This window comes from Plutella xylostella, chromosome 21 (genome assembly GCF_932276165.1).
Source record: "Plutella xylostella chromosome 21, ilPluXylo3.1, whole genome shotgun sequence".
Classification (NCBI taxonomy): domain Eukaryota; kingdom Metazoa; phylum Arthropoda; class Insecta; order Lepidoptera; family Plutellidae; genus Plutella; species Plutella xylostella.
This window is the reverse complement of record NC_064001.1, coordinates 1,389,716-1,410,502: the sequence shown is the minus strand read 5'-3', so window position 1 is coordinate 1,410,502 and position 20,787 is coordinate 1,389,716. Positions and strand designations below refer to the sequence as shown.

Sequence of the window (20,787 nt, the reverse complement as noted above, 5' to 3'; positions counted from 1 at the left end):
GGCGCCGTCACGTGTTTCAGCAAATTTAATGACCTCTTTATAGCCAATCGAAGAACCTAAGTAGGTATGCATTTAAGGGTAAGTCTGTATAAGATTATTATGATGACGGAGGGTTAAACGGATGACGAAGTGCTATTAAATGATTATTTTCAAGGATATTTTTTTAAATTTTGCCACTGTTAAATCTTAAACTTATAATAATTATATTCGCTAAGTCAGTAGGTAATAATAAAGTTAAATATAAATATGTGGGGACATCTCACACGCGGCCATCCGACCCCAAGCTAGGCAGAACCTGTGTTATGGGTGTCGGACAGCAGATATACTCGTATCTACACAAATACATAGATAGATAGATACTAAATATAAATATCAACACCCAAGACCCGAGTACAAATATCTGTCTTTAAACAAATATCTGCCCCAGCCGGGAATCGAACCCGGGACCTTCGACATAGCAGTCAGGGCCACTAACCACTACGCCATTCGACCGTTTCCGAAGTTAAATATCGAATACAGATTTAAGTTAGAGCTACCATTAAAGCTAGAGCTAAATATATGGCACTTATCAAGCAATAAGATAAGCTTTATCAGGCTTGAAAATAAAACTGAAATTGACGTTAAGACTTTTCAATCAACAACTGTATAGTGCCACAAACTTATCTGTTCCGGTGAGAGCGAACTAAATTGGTCCTACTTATTATCCAATGGACATCCCCTTAAAAGTGCAATTATGTAGCGTTGACAATTATTATAGGTTCTTCCTAGAAGCAGGTCGCATGTAGACTCAGATCCTGTGTGGCTCGCGACTCCGCGGAGGCTGCAGTGTTATGTAGTTGGACCACCATGCAGGTCGCCACGCTCACATGTGAGTTCCGAATTTGAATATTTATGTTTTTTTCTCGACGATTTTGTATGGTAGAGACTTTCAGTTGTTTTTTGCCGGTCTTTATTCTACCTTTATTAAAAAACCAATCGGTATTTTATTTTTCAAGAGTATTCATTTAACTTTAAATAGATAACTTTCAATAACCAAAAGTCTTTAAAAATCGCAATCTTTATATTCATGAATTTATATTTATTATTTATACTTAGATGTGTGGGGTTCTATTCTATTCTATTCTCTGTGGGGGTGTAAGTACCTGCACCTGGCTCTCTCGAGTGGAACCTTTGTGCATATCCCCAAGGTCTAAACTGCCTTCCTAAGCTTGGACCATTTCCCACCACGCTGGTCCACTGCGGGTTGGTGGGTTCACATATCTAGATTAGCTAAATCTAGATATGCAAGTTTCCTCACGATGTTTTCCTTCACCGTAAGAGCCATGGTATATATTGTACTTAAGTTAAAAGAACTCATTGGTACATGTCAGCCCCGGGATTCGAACCCGCATCTCTTGCGTGAGAAGCGGGCGCTTACACGACTGAGCTACCACCGCTCATGTATTCCGGGTTATTGGTAGTAAAAACGAAAACTATTTCGTTAGGTACTAAATCCAGTCCACTTTATTAGGAACACTAATCACGACACGAATATGATTTGTAGTGAAATAGACATGTCCGATCGGGATGGTGATATCGCGGGAAGAGAGTGAGCTCCTTGGGTATCCCGCTGTGCCTAGAGTGGCAACGGCAACACCAAGTGTGCCAAGATAAGGTGTAGTAAATCTACCAAGGGTGGCTTTTACAGATGGATCACTGGATGGATACTCTTACCACGCGATGACAAACCTAGAGCTGAACTAGCTGGTCAACGACTACTTAGAAGAATTGTTTCTAATCACCATTGCATTGCCTGTCTCCAGGGTTGCTATCCTCGCTGGCAGTGGCCGCGGCAGTGAACGTCACTCTGTTAGACACGGGGGACCTCAACGCGCGGCTCGAGTCCAACCGGTTTGGGGGACTCAACCTGCTGCTTAAACGACGTGAGTACTTTATGAGTACAATCAAGTGTACATAAGTTTTCCAGGATCAACCCTAATCGATTCCGTCCTAATCGAAAGCAAAAGTGACGGTTTTTTTGCATCACTAGCGCTTCGGCAGACGATGAAACTATACTCGCTGAAGAGACTTACGTTTTTTTTTTTTGTGTATGGCGGTTTTTTTACTGAATTTCATAGTTGCATTGCATTTCAAATCCAAAATCTCTTGTCATAATATGGGACTTCATAAATGCAACAAGGCATAGGAAGTGCAGATAAAAGTAACGATTGCATACTGAGTCGTGAGCACAAGTTTCGATCCTCCGTTAACGTTGCGTATCGTCAACTGTCACTGTCAAAATGTAAGGCAAAGTTAGTTCCAAAAGTGACATTTGTTTTTTCCATATGTTAGGTGGAATTTCAACAAACGCTAAACGTATTTAGTAGCCTGTCATACGTCTGTCAGTTAGTACAAAATGTATTTAAAATTTGATTTAAATACGTTTAGCGTTTGGTAAAAGTGACCTTCGTGTAGATTCGAAAATAGTATCGAATCCTATGCTCGCGCCTCTGTATCACAAAAATTAAAGTGACTCACTACGTAATGGAAAGAGATAATCGCGGTTTATTTTCTGTGAATGAATTTGTTACAGAAATTCTAAGGTTATCGAGATAGGTACCTTATCAAATATACTTACAAGCTAAGTTAATCAAACCTAGGCTGAGTACTGAATATAAAACAAAAGATAGGTAGATAGTGTGTCAAATTAATTATCATGGTCAGTTAACCCAGTAAATTAACAAGATACTTACTTAGTTAATTTCATAGGAAATTTCCTCAATATCATTTCATCGGATATTAAACCCGGAACTGCTGTTCAGTCTAATCGATACGAAGCAGGACAAACCGAGTTTACATTATTATAATAATAACTGTGCAATTAATCATTCTTCTGAGTACCTACTTACGTATTGATTGCGTGCTTGTCACTCATCATATTTTGTCTGTTCTGCTAGTACCTACTCATTATGAGATGGTAGTTAATTGTTGTTATTGGTACTAAAGATTGGCATGATAGTAGTAAGCCTATATAATATTATGTTAATGAGGTATCATAAGAACTTCTATAAAGTTATTATTATTTTCCTTATAAGGGTATGTCGACGCGTCAGTTTCACTCTACACTTTATGAATTAACTTAAAGTTAAAAGATTTTTCTGAAAAATAGAAATAAGCTATTTATAGTCTGTGGTAGACTCTGCTTCTATAGCATCAGCTATACGCAGTCCCATAAGGCACGCAATTGTGGCCTTTAAAATAGTTTATGCCAACAAAGCTATAACCAATCACAATTCTTCTTCCCAGGGGGCGTGTCGGAAGTCGTCGCTGTGATTGGTCGCCGCACCGGCGCCATCAAAGACGTCGTTCAGGACGGAGACGTGGTCATCCAGTTCGCGAATGAGACAACAGTACGCATCAGTACAGACATCATTGAGGATGGAAAGGGACAGCTATTGACTGTCACCTGGGAGTCACCTAAGACGCTGAGGCTCGAAGACTGCATCAATCTGGGTGAGTGACTTATTCCGCTTGACTAGTATTTCAAGAAGCGTGTAGCAAAAATGCATTGACATCCATCAATTTTGACAACAACGTTTATAGGCCCTCTTTAAGATCTCGTTCTGCTACTCTCAGTTCTTTTCCTATTCAAAATTGCACTCACTACATCTGTACACTTACAGCTTTACCGACTATTTTCTAATCGATACTAGGTTTCACTCTAGGCACTCGCAACTGGTACGGAGGTCCGCAGCAGAAACGCCAGTACTGGCCCATAGAGAAGCTTGTCCTTCCAGACTACTCCTACATCACTAAAGATGCAGACAATTGCGCTGTGTCCGAGCCCTACTGGCTGAACTCTGAGGGCATATTCTACTACTTCGACAAGAAAGTCCCCTTATTTGTTGATCAGAATGATCTGGAAAAGAACGCAGCATGCTTCATAGCCCAGATAACCCCCCCATACTCTTCGAAACGGCCTAGAAACGAGCTGACATACGCTATAGGGATCCTAGAGGATGTCAGACAAGCGCACGAATACGCAGTCAAAGAGTACATAGGGAAACCAACAGGGATACCAGATATCCGCATGATAACGTATCCTATCTGGTCTACGTGGGCTCGGTATAAGCGCAACGTGGATCATAACGTCGTCATGAGATTTGCTGATGAGATTACTAGCAATAACTTCCCAAACAGTCAGCTGGAGATTGATGATCTGTGGGAGTCGTGCTACGGGTCCATGACGGTGGATCGCGACAGGTTCCCGAACATGAGGGAGACAGTGGATAGACTCCATGCGAAGGGGTTCCGGGTCACGTTGTGGGCTCACCCGTTCATCAATAAGGGATGCGAGCCCTGGTATTCGGAGGCTAAGAGCAAAGGGTGAGTTGTTTTGATGATTATTTACGAACGATACATACTGGAAAATATAAATGGGGCAGCAGCTACATCATAGCCGTGGTAGCCACCGGAAAACAGTGCTTTATTTTACGAACCTTCAATCAACAGCAATTAACATAGGTTAAATAAGAACAAAATTTTCACAAAACTTTTTTATGCACACTGAAGCTCTTGGTAAAGAGTAGCTCGTAATAACTTTTCCATAAAAACCGGGAAACTACTATCTTATTTCTCATCATCATCATCATCCCGCAACACCAACCCTCCACAGATACCTAGTGAACTCTGAGTACGGCTCAGCAGAGACCAGCTGGTGGAACGACAACGGCACTACAACCGCCTACATCGACTTCACCAGACCCGACGCCAGGACCTGGTACGTGGGTCGGCTGAGAAGGCTGCAGGCTCAGTACGGCATCGACAGCTTCAAGTTTGATGCCGGAGAGTCGAGCTGGTCTCCTCAGGTTAGTGGAATCGTAGAGTGTAAAGTGCTTTCGGTTATGTTTAGTGCCAATTTCTCCATAGTCAGTTAGAGCATAACCCAGGGAGTAGTGGTTGATTTTTGACACATCTGTCATGAATTTCATATGGAGATGACGTATAATTTATAAATGTTCTGTCGTGTCGGTTAGATAACCGACTATGGAGAAATTGGCACTTACGATGCCAATGGGACACAACTGCAGACACACGTTTTGGCATCAGATCATCAGCTTAGGATAGCCAATCTTGGAAACCATAATTTAAGAACACAAATTGATGGTATGGTACCTATAGACCCCGTTAGAAAAAACTTCAATCCAGACTCCAATAAGGCCGTCCAAGGTTATCACACATTTTCCCTTCTTACATAAGTACAGTCAGCTGCATAAGTAGCTGTACACTTTTGTACCATATCAAACTCACAAACTGCCTGTTAAAACATTGTCAGTTTGTTATGTAGCTAGTTTGACAAGGAATCTTTGCCCCTCAGATCCCGGTCCTGATGGGCGACATCCGGGACCAGCCCGGGGTCATCACGGCGGACTACGTGCGCGAGGTGGCGCTCTTCGGACCCATGGTCGAGGTCCGGAGTGGGTACAGGTCAGTAGGCTCAGTAGTATACAGGGTGTTCAGTATCAGACACTGCTGAATACAGGTTATGCATGGGGATTGAAAGCTAAAAGCGAGCTCGTAATAGTCGTAATTTTAGACAACTTTGTTCTGCATACTACTTTTGGTAACGAAAGCCTTAAAATAATGCATACAGATATTGCATATGCATATAAACATAAGTTTGCTATGGTTATCCACCAACCCGCACTAGTACAGCGTGGTGGAGACCCGTGCGCCAGCAGTGGGGACTTGATGGGTCGTGATGAAGTATGCTTACTGCTTAAGATGTTATTTATGAAATCTACAAAATCTAGCTTTCAAAATCATTCAGCTATGTATAAATAAAATTGTGTTTAACATTTCAGAACCCAAGACCTGCCCATCTTCGTGCGTATGAACGACAAAGACACCTACTGGACCTTCGAGAACGGTCTACCGACCCTCATCACCACATTACTACAGATGAACATCAACGGCTACCCGCTGGTGTTGCCAGACATGATCGGGGGGAACGGTTATTCTGAGGAACCGAGCAAGGAGCTGTTCATCCGCTGGCTGCAAGCGAATGTGTTTATGCCGAGTATGCAGTTCAGTTATGTGCCGTGGGATTTCGATGCTGAGGTTTGTTGAGATGATTTTATTTATCTATAGTGTCATCAAAAAAAAATGAGTAGTATATAGTACCTATATGACCGCGGGAGCCAATATAATTAAAATCAATCTGCGCAGGAGCAGATTATAATGCCCAAGTATAAGAGCACTCTCTGTTGCCTCACTTTAATTACTTAATAGGCCTCGACAGAGCTAGGCTCAGGACCGACAGTTTCACATGCCCATCCGACCTTATGGATCATATTATTTTCACTTTTCATCACGGGTATCAGATAATAAATCTGCTTTCCACTCTACCTAACCCAACCTAGAAAACCGCGTCGCTCGTGGTAACTTTCACCACACATACGACAGAAGACATCTTAAAACTAGCTTTTTAACCCTTGCTCTCGTCCCAACAGACGGTACGATGACATCTTGAACTTAAGAAGCTTTTTAACCCTCCCTCCCCAGACGGTCCGCATCAGCCGCAAGTTCGTGCAACTCCACGCGCAGTACGCCCCACAGATCGTGGCTGCGTGCCGGCGCGCGGCGCAGACCGGCGCGCCCGTCAACCCGCCCGTGTGGTGGATCGCGCCCACCGATGTCTCCGCACTTGATATATGGGATGGTGAGTATACTTTCTGTATACATTAGGTACATTCAGTGTATCGATACGCTAAAGTTTTTGTGTAAAATTATGGTGTGTAATGCCTCGTTTTACTTGGCTCTCTATATTTTAGAAAATGAAATGTTCTTGTTGCCATTTGATAGTGGATCGCCACTTTGATACCCTTCTGGTTGGGCTCAAGGAGGTCATCCCGTTACGCTTGTCTCTTAGTTTATTATGTAGGCCTATCACAACTCAAGTTCTGTCAACTCATGTCGCTAGCGTAATTCGATAGCAATTTGTATGACATCTGGATCAGCGCCCCTGTCGGTAACGTTAGAAACTAATAGAATGCATACTAATTCCAGTGATTTTTCTGTCATATTGGTGATCGGGGCACTGAACTTCATTTGTTTACGTATTGTCTGGTACTAAGGTTTAGAAGTTTTAGTTATTATTCTGTCATTATGTGTGCCACGATAATCATGCCTCTTGTCTACCACTCCTTTCCATCCCCACAGAGTTCCTCCTAGGCGAAACCATCCTCGTCGCCCCAGTCATAGAAAAAGGCTCCCGCGCTCGCGACGTCTACCTGCCGGCGGGGCGCTGGCTGGCGCAGGGCGACCCGGGGCGGGAGCTGCGCGGCGGGGACTGGTACAAGGAGTACCCGGCCCCGCTGGATACACTGCCCTTCTTCGTCAAGATCGATTAGGGCGTATCGACGGTAAAATTGTTTAATCCGCGCTATTTATGACGAATCATGTAGTGATATTTATTGACATTCATAAAATCGTTTAATGCGTGTTTTACCAACTAAAGCGCCGTGTATATGGCGTATCGCGATATAGCGACATACCCGTCATTCGATACCCTGCCCTTCTTCGTCAAGATTGATCAGATAACATTTAATTAGGTATTGAAAAATAATCAACGTCAATAAAATCGTTCGGTTACAGCAGTCACGGCGCCGAAAAAGGTGTAATGGACTCACTATTTACTATGTGTGTGTTTTGTAAAATCTAGACGCTTTTTAAACTTATGTTGTACTTATAATCGTAAATATTTTTTATCTACATAATATAGTAAAAGTACTTTAGCTATTTAAGGAATTATATTTATAAATACTTTATTTGGGAGTTTTTTATACTTACATCCATCAAATGTCCATAATTCAACAAAAAATGTGGTCAATATTAAAAGAATACTTTTAGGGCGTCTTGCACAACAAAGTTAATCAAAATTAAAATGTTTGTCTCCCGCTCTGACAGTATAATGTCAGAGCAAGAGGTCATAGATTTAATTTTGTTTAACTTTGTTATGCAAGACACCCTTAAATTCTTCTTTCCAACGTCGATATACAGCTTAAACCAAAAGCTGCCGCAACACGAGTTCGTTATCGGCGTAGATAAACGTCACTATATCGCGATTCACCATAAATACGGCGCTGTGAATCACAGCGAGTGAAAATAGTTTATCGTCGTCGATAACGAACCCATGTAGCCCAACTGCGAGGCTGACTAAATAAAACACAAACTACATAACAGCTCTACTATAATATCAACTCAATAATCACCCATCACGTGACTATCACTTCCTTGACCAGCCCTTGGCCGAGTAACGCGAAGTCAGCCGCGATCGCTTGCTTGTTCACTCTGTACTGTTGCGAGCCTTCTGTGACGGGCTTCAGGGCGTTTGCTGTTGATACCTGCAAGTAGTGAATGATCATATCATTGATTGATTTATGTTGTCATTGTAAGGTAAATATTACAGTCTATAGACAATAAACTATAGATTAGGTCACATTTGGAAAATATAAAAGACGCGAATTTTGTTTCTACTTAATTCTAAATTGTAGTTGCGAGCAGTCAACTTAGCCCTATTAAAAATTTAAAATGATGATGTAGTAAAATTCTAGGAGAGGTCTTTATCCACCAGTGGGAATACAATAGGCAAAAAAATACATTATTACATATTGCCTGATAATTTCAGACATCTATCATCCACTTCTGGATATACGTCTCTTGCCAAAACCACCACAACACTCTGTTCTCTTTTATCCTCATCCAACCACTTCCATCATCCGACCAGCGGTCCGGAGGGCGTCCCACGCTCACCTGGAACTCCTTGGGCTCGTCGATGTCGGGCCTCCAGAGCACCGCGATGACGTCACCGCCGTATGTGTCGTGGAAGAATAACGCGAAGTCGCTGTATGCACTCTGTAACAATGAGGATACGGGGATAAGTTGAGTTTATGGTATGGTATTGTAAAGAGAACAATGTTGAAAGCTTTAGAGGTATACATACAAATGTTTCAACCCTTAAGTTGGAATAAGGAAGATGAGATTTATGCAGGCAATCATAAAGTAAAAAATTTGGATGCTAAAAATAAAATTTGTGATGGAAATCCAGCGCTTATTGTTTTCCATAAATCAACAGAGCTGCTTATTTAATAAGGTAGACCAGTTTACTCTACGTTTCTGGACAGTTGCACTAACTCGATAAAAAATTATGAACGAAAGCTGTAATTCAATCAGTATGATTAAACCAACGAGATAGTCGTGAATACCACAGCAACTATTCAAAACTTCGTTCTTACCTAGAGTGAACCCCTTGTACCAAACGTCATGGTCATCAGCCGGCTGAGCGCACTGTTTCAACACCATTGTCATCTTACTTCAAGTTTTTTATTTAAACATCAGTCGTACTTTAATAATAATAATAATAAATCATTTATTTCAGACCATAGATCCATATGTGGTTAGTAACAATGGTACTTACAAACTAAGTCAGTAGATACTATTTCTATGTACAATTATTTTACACCAGTGTTTAAAAAGTGGCGCGTCATACCTATCTGCTATAACGGCGAGAATGCTGTTGCAACTGGAGCGCAGCCTGGCGAGTGTGGAGGCGCAGCGCTTGCGCAGCACCGTGTAGAAGCAGTCTGTGCGCGCCGCCGCGAACATGCCCGACGCGCTGCAGCGGCGCCCCAGCCGCAACAACACCCTCAACGAGTTATTGTATTGGACGCGAAGGGCGCTAAACGACTTTCGAGTATATTTAGACCACAGGCTACAAGTATAAAGCGATGTACAGTATGCTTTAAAAAGCGTTAACTTCACTTCCTCCGTACACCGCCCAAACCTGTGGGCTATCATATTTGCTCTGATTGCCAGCGCCCTTCGCTCCCTTTCCATATCGGCGTCGTCGCTCAAATCCTCGGTAACAATATGGCCTAAGTATTTGAACGACTTCACCCGCTTGAGCGGCGCGCCGCCGAGCACCACCGGCGGCACCTCCGCGGGACATTTAGAGCCGGCCTTGAACACCATGAGCTCGCTCTTAGTCGCGTTGTACCGCAGGCCATGCTCCGCGGCGTACGACTCACACGCGCCCAACAACTTCCTCAGGGCCCTCACGGACGGGCTCAGCAACACCATATCGTCTGCGTAGCTGATGTTATTGACGCTAGTGTTATCTATACGACATCCGACATGCATGTTGCTAAGCCCGACTATGAGGGCATTTATATAAAGGTTAAACAGCTTAGGCGATGTCAGGCCACCCTGTCTTACACCACACTGTAGCCTATATGAGTCTGACTTAGTTTCGGCCCACCTTACAAAGTTTATTTGGTTTGAGTACCAATATTTAAAAATATTAATAATGCATCGAGGAACATTGCTATCATTTAATTTTTTCCATAATAAATCATAACATACTAAATCGAATGCTTTGGATAAATCTAAGAAACAGGCGTATACAGGCGTCTGCCTCCTAGTATAATATGAAACAGTGTGCTTAAGGCTTACAATTGCGCTCTCTGTTGATAGTCCCGGCCTAAAGCCGAATTGCGCGTCATGCAAAGTTATGTATTTACTTAATTGTAAGTCAAGCAAACTATCCAGTGTTTTAGCTATTATTGTTGCTAATGATATCGGCCTATAGTTAGTCTTACTTGATATGTCACCTGTTTTATTTTTTATTACTGGCACAACAATGGTTTTCATTAGATCCGATGGTAAGTATGAATGACCTAAACACAGTGTATATAACATCGCCAGGAGTCGAGGGAGATGAGGCCCAGCATATTGAAGGTGCTCGACACTGAGGCCATCATGACCTGGTGATTTTCCCCTCTTCATATTTTTTATAACAAAACAAACATCATTAGTTGTGAACTTGGTATGCAGGGGCCCGCATGATGTCCCCGTGTCCAGCGACCCGTTAGAAGCTCCTAGCGGTGACTCCACAGTAAAATGCTTCTTAAATAATCTAGCAATCTGCTCAGGGTCAGTCACACCATCGACGCTCACAGGCAAGCCAGGCCTAATATTTTTCTTGTTTGTTTCTTTCCAGAATTGCCTAAAATCCTTTCTATCATGATTAGATGCGACTTTACTACACTTACTTAAATACAATGTCGATCATTGATAACAGCTGTGTAATAATCATCAACACACTCACTCTCAGCTCCTGCAGGTACCGTCTAACAGGATGGAACTCCGCCACCGGTATGACCTCTCCAAACTCGCCCGTAGTCTGGTCGCTTCGTGGCTCCTCGCTGGTCCTCTTGCCTCGCGGCTGGTCCACACGTTCAGAGCGGTGTGGGACCAGAGACGGGTGTAGATGGATGAATACGTCGTAGCCTTTTAGGGATGGGGCGAAGGCTGACTGTGGAAGGGATAGGAGTTTTGTACTATTTGCCTGCAACTCACGACAGATATGCGAGTTCAGATCCCGAGCGTGATATCCATGCTGGCCCAACTTCAACGCAATAGATCGTGCGCTTGTGTTTGTTTGTATTGAAACGTAGTGTTTTTTTCCTCAGTGGTAGTGAACAAATGAGCAGATTTCAAGCGTTCAATGAGTTATTTTGAATTATTACTATGTATATGGTCGCTCTCACGGCGAAGGAAAACATCGTATCTAGATTTTTAACCCACCAGCCAACAGTGGACCAGTGTAGTTGAAAATTGACGAAGCTTAGGAAGTGAGGCAGAAATGTTTAATTCGAACTAATAAGGAAGGGAACTAATTAATACCCCTAAATCATTTATTTTATACTTAACACCTAGAAATACGTATAGAATAAGATAAGAAATAATACTCATTAACTTACCAAAACCTGCTCCTTATTGTCTTCAAGCAAAGCCTTCTCCAAATACCCAATAGTGCTCCTAGCCAACGCCACAGCCCGGCACAAGACAGGCTTAGTGGGGGCCTGTCTGCTCCAAACACTGGGGGTGTCTCCGTCGAATGGAGTCACGATGTGGAGGTATGGAGGGGTGGACGTGTCTCTTGTTGAGAACTTGCGTTCTAGCTCGGAAGTTTCTTCAGCTGGAATTTGAATGTTATTTGTTGGGTAGTAAATGGTCAGAAAATGGTCAGAAACAGTGGAAATATATATTATATAACAGTGGAACAGGACCGAAAGTTGCCGTACACAAAAGGATACTCTAGTGGGGGATATTTGGCTGATGATTATTAATTTTTGGGTGGTATGGGTTGGGTTTGGTACAGAATGTACCTCATCAAAAGTGGCCGATACAAGTACCTATACAAAATGTTAACTGAATACAGGCCTGACTACAGGTACCTGCTTACATACAAAATGTCAACTGAAAACTGAAATATTCGCACCAGGTTTTCCATAATAAAAATGATTTTAATTAAAATTAACTTACCACTAAACTCATGCGTCAAATTCAACACCAACATATCCTTCGTCCAATCAGTATTCACCAACAACTTGAGCGTCCTCACGAAGCCAATCAGCGGGTTCAATGGCGCCGTTTCCGGTTCCGGTTTGAGGAAAATGGCGGCCGCTAGCAACTCGGCCACTGTTGGCGGGAAGTGCGATTCGTCTAGCAGGTGACAGCAAAGCCAGCGCTTGAAGAGGCAGGCTGTTGGACCGAAGGCTGAGTGGGTTTGTTGTAAGCTGGAAATATAAGTTGGATTTGTGGTTAATTTAGGAACTTAGATTAATGGGTGATCCATATAAAAAGGTCCTTTTCGAATGTGTTAGGTGCAGAGAAGGTTAGGGCCTACAGTTTACGTAATGGTCGCATAAGATTATATATTTTTCAGCATTCAAAACGTATAAATGGGTCATAAAACTAAATTAATCTATTTCAATTTTCATAGTTGTGATACGTTTTTGAGAAACTGTTTCCAAGTTTCTCAACTGCTTAAATTCCATATAAATTAGTAGTTAAAGTAACTCTTACCCATGCAAAGCTCCTCTCAAACGCGGCATCAGTACAGTATTAAGCTGCAAATTCAAACTCTCCTCCGTATCCCTATATTTCACCACGCCACCCTCAACCTCCTTTCTTAGCAGGGTTATCTCTTTCGGATGGGCGATTTCTAGACGAAACACGTATCCAGATTTCAATACGTCAATGTGTGTTGGGTACGGTTGTGTGGGCAGGTTGTATTGTTTGGTGATCTGTTCGGAAATTTGAAGGTTGAACGCGGCTTTTAGGGCGCGGAACGCTTGCAAGTCTCCTGGCCATTTTCCGCTGTGGCCTGTTGACAAATAAGATTGAAATTAGGTTTTAAGTTTAATAACCCACATCCTATACAATGTTGAGAAAGGACAAGTTCTTTGGCCGGATTATTAAGAACTTGTAATGCACGTCAGAAATATTACATACTGCTGGAGTTTTTGGATAAGGATCATTTTGGTTCTGAAATGAAAACGAGATTGAACAATAATAAGGTTGTGTATGCGTTTTAAACGATGGCAGCGTTAGTTCTCTTTTTAGCCACCTGAGAAAAGGGCCCTGGGATATGTGAAATATACAGATCTGAAATACACGGCCCTTTGATTCCCAGCCGGGGCAAATATTTATATATTGTATCTATCTATATATTGTATCTAACTATCTGTGTAAATATAGGTATCAGCTGTCTGATAAGGCCTAGTTTGGTGTCGGATGGCCGTGTGTGAGATGACCCCACACACAAACCCAAGACGTTTGATTGACAGATTCTTATGCTAGGTCAATAATTATAGAGGATGCCTGGATGGATCTACTAGCAGCTATACACACTCACCCAACTCAACCATTAAACAGCATGAGTAACACCAATATACGGGGGGCACACCGGCGGGCTCCCGTACTGCTTCAGCAGAGAGGCGGGGCGTGGCGGCGCCAGGGCGGGCGAAGGGGCGCGCTTTCAATTTAGTATCTAATAAAAAACAGACTTTATACCCTCTAACACTCACCCAACCCAACAACAGCACTAGTCACACCAACATACGGCGGGCACACAGGCGGGCTCCCGTACTGCTTCAGCTTGAGACCTATGACGTTTGATTGACAGATTCTCATGCCAGTAGGTCAATATACAGGATGCCAGGATATACCTAGATGGAGCTACTAGCAGCTACAACACTCACCCAACTCAACAACAGCACTAGTAACACCAACATACGGCGGGCACACGGGCGGGCTCCCGTACTGCTTCAGCAGACAGGCGGCGTGGCGGCGCCACGGGCGCGCGGGGGGGCGCGCGCGGGGCGCGGGGCAGGGGCAGGAGGTTGAGAGTACGGGGGATGTGCCTGGGGGGAATAAACGTTATGTGAAATATGCAGGGAAAGTTCAGAACTCAGTAGGTTAGCTTCTCATGCCAGAGATGCAGATTGGAATCGCGGCGCTGTCATGCAAGTACAGTCAAGTACTTTTGTACCTTGTCAAAATCACAAACTGCCTATTAAAATATAGCCAGTTTGTTATGTTGCTAGTTTGATAAGGAACAAAAGTGTATAACTACTTATGCACCTGACCGTACATAAATAGTGACAGTTAACTGTACTGTATAAGTGGAAATTCAGGACATAGAAATTTGTCTCTGAACAGGTTACATCAATGAAACAAATAACATGTTTTAAATTGAAATTGGTCGCGATTAACGATCGATTTGCCTTTTCAAAATTAATCAACAGTGCTGCCATCTACAACTAAAACTCACCATACACAGAGCTGACATCTAGCGGCACGTCGGCCAACGAGCGTAACTGTCGGCGGAGATCGTCGAATGCCTGAATCACTTCGAAACTCATCTCTTCGACTGACCCGAGGTCAGCAAACGCCTTGCAGGTTAATATGCTGTCGAGTTGGTCCGCTACGTAGAAGGTCTCCTTTGTTATGCCTGCGGATGTTATGGTAGAGTTAGCCATGATTTATATTTTATTTAACTCGTTATTGTACAAATATTACAATATAAAATAAAATTACAAAGGGTTTTATTGGTTATATTTGAATTAATAACTGTCAAATCGAAGGTGACGAAATCATGAATAGACAATCGTAAAGTGGGACGCCCTCTTCCTTTTTACCAGTAAAATATTTTAAGGCGATGCGAAGTTCGCGGGTACTTGTACTTCAGGGTTTTGAAAATGAGGTGACATTTTCTCTTTTGGGAATTAGCGAAAAAACATTTTTTGTCACGTATTTTTTTTACTAGATAAAGATTAAGCATGTTAGCGTTTAAAAAAATAATGAACTCTGTGAGAGCCGAAAGAGGTGCTCTTTCGGCTTAGCATACCAATTTTACAGCACCCTGTATAAGGATTAAACTTCCAACAAACTAATGCCCTCACCATACTTCAACGCGAGTAGATACTGTACAATCTCTCCTGTGACCCCGCGCCGCTCGGCCGCGCCGCCGCCGCGCCACACGCACGCCTCTGTTATAGCGCCGTCTTGGAACCGACGCAGCTCCGACTTGTCGCCCCGGCTAGCCTAGCACGGGGCGCAAGACGATCAAGAAGTGACAAAAGCTCTCGGTGCCGCGCGCTTTGAGTATGCGCGACTCAAAACTTTTGTCACGTGTGTGTGACATGCGTCTTGCGCCCCGTGCTACGCCTTCTGAATGACGCTTACGCTTCTGGCGCTTCGTACTAAGCCTTCTGAATTACCTTTAGAACGTCTGGGACCTATTTTGGTTCCTCTGCTATCTGAGAAGGCTTATTCCTCTCTCGGATCTCTTTAAATATTATATTCAAATATACCACAAACAACATACCATACTTCAACGCGAGTAGGTAGTGTATAATCTCTCCTGTGACCCCGCGCCGCTCGGCCGCGCCGCCGCCGCGCCACACGCACGCCTCAGTTATAGCGCCGTCTTGGAACCGACGCAGCTCCGACTTGTCGCCCCAACTAGTGTGGCACGGGGCGCAAGACAGTCAAGAAGTGACAAAACTTGCCCGTCGCGCTCGCTGTCGAAGCTACTCGATAAACTTTTGTCACTAGTTGTCATGCGCGTCTTGCGCCCCGTGCTACGCCTTCTGAATGACGCTTACGCTTCTGACGCTCCGTACTAAGCCTTATGAATTACCTTTAGAACGTCTGGGTCCTATTTTGGTACCTATGACTTCAGAGAAGGCTTCCTCTCTCGGATCTCTTTAAATACTCAAATATACATACAAACAACATACCATACTTCAACGCGAGTAGATACTGTACAATCTCTCCTGTGACCCCGCGCCGCTCGGCCGCGCCGCCGCCGCGCCACACGCACGCCTCTGTTATAGCGCCGTCTTGTCGCCCCAGCTAGCCTAGCACGGGCCGCTAACCTACGCTTCCTTTCTCGGATGTTTTTTTTTAACCGCGCTTCTGAATGACCTATTTTGGTACCTAGGCTTCCTCTCTTGAATCTTTTTTTTTTAACCGCGTTTCTGAATGACCTTTAGCAATTCTGGGGCCTATTTTGGTACCTACCTATGATTTCTGAGAAGGCTTCCTCTGTCTGGGATCTTGTTATATAGTTATCTATTAAGCAAACTAATATCCTCACCATACTTCAACGCGAGTAGATATTGTATAATCTCTCCCGTGACCCCGCGCCGCCGCCGCGCCACACGCACGCCTCTGTTATAGCGCCGTCTTGGAACCGACGCAGCTCCGACTTGTCGCCCCAGAATGATGTTTACAATAGAATAGCGTCGCCCCAGCTAACATAGCACAGGGCGCAAGACAATAAAAAAGTGACAAAAGTCATCTGTCGCGCTCGCTGTCGGAAATTGGAAACAACACCCTCACCATACTTTTGTCACGTCTTGACATGCGCGTCTTGCGCCCCGTGCTAGACCTTCTGATTGACCTTTGGGGTCTAGAAATTTGGGGACCTATTTTGGTACCTACCAATGATTTCAGAGAAAGCTTCTTCTCTCTGGTATCTCTTTATATAGTTACCTATTCAAATAAAATATCCTCACCATACTTCAACGCGAGTAGATACTGTACAATCTCTCCCGTGACCCCGCGCCGCTCGGCCGCGCCGCCGCCGCGCCACACGCACGCCTCAGTGATGGCGCCGTCTTGGAACCGACGCAGCTCCGACTTGTCGCCCCAGAATGACCTAAACAATAGGAAAGAAAAGTTAGTTAAACTTTGGCAACACTATCGAGATCCTTTCAAGTTGTTGGGGGAAAAAAATGCGATGAATCTGTAGTTAGCTTTATTTTTTCTCCCCATTAGAACAGAACAGTTTTTATTTTAGTCAGCACCACACATAAAGATTAGCTGGAATAGAATGCTGTTAGCGTTAGGTTCGACTATATGCCATATGCCAGCGGCGGCGTTTTGTGGTTGTGGCCGGTGGCCCGTGTGCAGCCCTTAGTCGCTTCTTGCCAAAATAAACTGAACAAGCGAAAGACTATGCGACTGTATTCACTCCAATAGGCCCTTCACTTCTTGGATAAAGAGCCTTATGCCGTTCTCATGAACTTATGAATGAACCTTATAAAAATTACGTACCTAAATACTTCAGCTTCCGGTAGATTGGCGGACGGTCCTTTCATAACTGGATTCATCGCGTTTTCAGCGTTCAGTATGAACCCAAATGATAGCTTTTCTTCGTAATCACTGGAAAGTAAAAGTAGTAATATAACTTATGTGTGTCTTATTATGTTGCATTTGAAACTAGTCATTGAAGATGGGTGCGGGAAACTCAATAATGCTTGTTCTCTGATGATTTCATTACAAAAACAATAAAAAAAAAGTTTCTTCCATACCTATTTTTAGCCTTATCCACACTTTCTTTCACTGGCCAGCTGAAGTCATTCTCCACAACTTGCAGTATCAAGTGGACACGATCACCCAAACCCTTGGCTAGGAGAGTGTGGATGGTCTCAGTAACTAGTGACAGTTTATCTATGCCATAGTTCACTCTCGCCTCTTTAGGAGTCTTGCTGTATACTGCTTCTTTGATCTTTTGTAGGTCTTTGCATCTGAAATTTAGTAAAGGGCGATAAGTAATGTTCGAGATATAATGTGTTCCAGTTCTTTTGCAGGGCGGCCATAGATGCATTGCTGCACCAGCACTTTTCACCAGTTAATAGTTTGAATGTAAATGGTATGGGATTGCTAAGACTACAAAAATCGATGCTGTATTTTTTATGTTTTTTTTTTATCTTTATTTATTTAATACATGTAAGATTACATAAAGTTATAGTACAATAACCATGCGCTGAAACCACTAGATCTATGTATTTACTGTTTGTACTTTAACTAGGTACTTACTGTATTTACAAAAAAATCCATATGATTTATCAGAAATTCTTACTTTAATATATTGTCAAACTGCACCAATGGTGTAACAGGAGTCATGAAGAGTGGTATAAAGCTGTTTATTGATGTATTGTCAAGCATTTCCACTGCCAAGGCACTCTCCCTCTTCAAGGCTTGGTACGTCCCTCTGTGCATCTGCCAACAGATGTTGTAGTAGCCCGTAGCATCGAGGAAGACCACAGGAAAGTGACCGAGGAATTCTTCAAGTGATGGTGAGCCTTCTGGGGGTTTCTTTACGGACATGCCTTTTGTGTCCCATTCTGATGTTTCTGTAGAGAAATTAAATTGATGGTTATATTTTTTTTTTTTTTTTTTATTTTTTTTTATGTAGGTATGTAATTTTTAGTTAGAATTTGAAATATACCATAGTAAAAATTACTTTCTTAAGTGTAGAATTGACTGTAATCAGAACAAAATAAATAAGTAAAACATGGATACAACACAAAGGCGCCTGAATTTTCTTATAGCTGGTGCATAATTGAATTAAATAATACTTATGCTACTCTGGGAAAACTTACTCAATGATATCCAGACATTCCTCACAATCTGATAGCTGCTCATAATGTTGTTAATCCTTTTACTCTGCACCAGATGTGCCACAAACATGCTCACAACATGACCAGGCACCTTCAACCTTCTTTGTCTGAGCCATATCTTCAACAAAACAATTGCCTGCTTCAAGTTCTCCCCATTGGCCAGAACTCCCGCCAAAAACTCCTGATTGGCTGAAGCTGTCAGTTCAGACAGCACACTGCTGTTGTAGTAAGGAGTCGGTGGACCTACTTCTGTAGCGTTTTCAGGACTTTCCTCAGACAATAGCCAGGATTCCCTTAGATTGTTTCTAGATGGACTGAATCTGTGCAACTTGTAGGCGTCTGGTTCACAGGACAAATGTATTCTCACTGACACATGGTTCCCTAGTTTCCCAGCAGGTTTTAAATCTAGAACTGGCATAGACTCACAGCCATTCAGCCAGGAATATTTCAAGTCTTCAACTGTGTCAACATTTTTCAAGTGTGAAGCTATGTATGCTAGATAGGCTGCTCGCTTCTTGTGGTATCTGTAGTTTATTGAATCATTCTTGGTGTATGTGTCAGCTGGAACAGTTATTTGTATGTCAACTGTAAGTTTCGAGTTAATAGGACACCCTAGGCCATAAGAACCTACTATTTCTACTTCCTGAAACTTGTGAAACTTAAAAACACATTTTGTTTTCTTCAGGCTGCTGCTGACTGGTGTTTTGACTTTGAGTTCTTTAAATAGAGTATTTTCGGATAAATCGTACTCTGTACTATTTTCACTGATGTTGTCAAGGTGTTTCTTTAATGTTTCAAACCACTGCTGGAATTTGGTCACTGTTTTCTCCTTTACTTTGACTTCTTCAAGTATTTCTTCAATCTGTAGCCTGAAGAGGTTGGAGTTAAACAAGGTTTCGGTTTCCTGGAGACGGTTCAGCTCCCGGACAGTCGGTTGTCGGTATAAACTTTTTGTTCTGACCTTTTTAGCACCATCTTTAGAGACACCATTTTCAGACCCTTTTGAGCTATCAAGGAGTGTGTCACCCTCACCATCTTCTTCAGATAAAGAAGACTGAGCTTTCTGCAATATGAATAATAAAGAATAACATCAATTTCGATAGAATTGTGATAAATATGTGTCGCAAATAAGACCACGAATAAGTAAATTGCAACTTTTACAGGTAAATATTTAAACCTATCGTAAGTTTTATGAAATTATGGATAAAAATTAAGAATATACTTACTCTTTTTACCATATTCACAATAAAATGCACGTAAAACTGTTGAAAAACTAGGTTAGAAAATTATAAACAACACAACACACACGCGCTTCGCATGCCACTTTGACATATGACAGCTGACAAAAGAAGATGTCATTGTTCTGAGTTAAACTTTTACAGTACAGAATAGAATTTTATTCATGTGTTCCTTAAAAAAATAAGGAGTAGCTATAGACCGGCATCGAATAGGACAATAGGACCAAGGACCTACCTACAGGAAATCACTTCGTCTGCTGTATTTTGGCCGTACTGGACTGTTTTACATAGATATGCCCATCCAAAAGCATGGATCTCTTCCCTATCTTATTATCCTGCAGGAACATAAACTTCTGCATTCCTTTCATAAAAGTTTAAATGTAGAGTGCAAATATTAATGGAAATATTATATAGGAAATAACTACTACGATATGAGGACTTTTAGAAATTGGCTCTTTAAATATTTCATAGGTTTAGCCCATGGCCACCATAATTTGAAATTATAAGTAAATGGTAAAGCAAGTTACTGCGAGGCTGGAAAACTTGAACTGCTGAAGCTTCTATTCTACCACTGTCACCATAGTTACCTATTATTTATTGTATACATGTAGTTCTTAGGGTGACTTGCATAACAAAGTTAAATAAAATTAAATAGTTTGTCTCTTGCTCTGACAGTATAATGTCAGAGCAAGAGGTCATAGATTTAATTTTGATTAACTTTGTTATGCAAGACGCCCTTAATGTTATTA

General features: G+C 42.4%; 2 protein-coding genes across 3 annotated transcripts; one reads left to right on the top strand and one right to left on the bottom strand.

Moving 5' to 3' along the window:
• The first annotated feature begins 712 nt into the window (after positions 1-712).
• On the top strand, positions 713-7,808 carry LOC105381040 (myogenesis-regulating glycosidase). Of its 2 annotated transcripts, none has more exons than XM_038115930.2 (9): positions 713-868; positions 1,803-1,922; positions 3,286-3,492; positions 3,705-4,365; positions 4,655-4,847; positions 5,357-5,466; positions 5,844-6,099; positions 6,544-6,700; positions 7,201-7,808. In XM_038115930.2, exons 1-9 carry the CDS (start codon positions 847-849, stop codon positions 7,389-7,391), a joined length of 1,917 nt encoding a protein of 638 aa, XP_037971858.2. In that variant the 5' UTR covers positions 713-846; the 3' UTR covers positions 7,392-7,808. The 2 variants fall into 2 exon arrangements, with proteins under 2 accessions (XP_037971858.2, XP_048484525.1); XM_048628568.1 differs by having other exon boundaries at positions 3,693-4,365.
• Positions 7,809-8,213: 405 nt separating this feature from the next.
• Positions 8,214-20,152, bottom strand: LOC105380999 (nucleolar protein 6). Its single transcript, XM_048628567.1, has 14 exons — positions 20,027-20,152; positions 18,783-19,863; positions 18,260-18,533; positions 17,709-17,924; positions 17,452-17,559; positions 16,911-17,053; positions 14,660-14,839; positions 14,088-14,249; positions 12,910-13,210; positions 12,367-12,620; positions 11,802-12,019; positions 11,147-11,353; positions 8,794-8,895; positions 8,214-8,384 (listed from the first exon to the last, which is right to left on the bottom strand). The coding sequence occupies exons 1-14, from the start codon at positions 20,036-20,038 to the stop codon at positions 8,256-8,258; spliced, it is 3,387 nt and encodes a 1,128-aa protein (XP_048484524.1). The 5' UTR covers positions 20,039-20,152; the 3' UTR covers positions 8,214-8,255.
• Between the last annotated feature and the right edge of the window lie 635 nt (positions 20,153-20,787).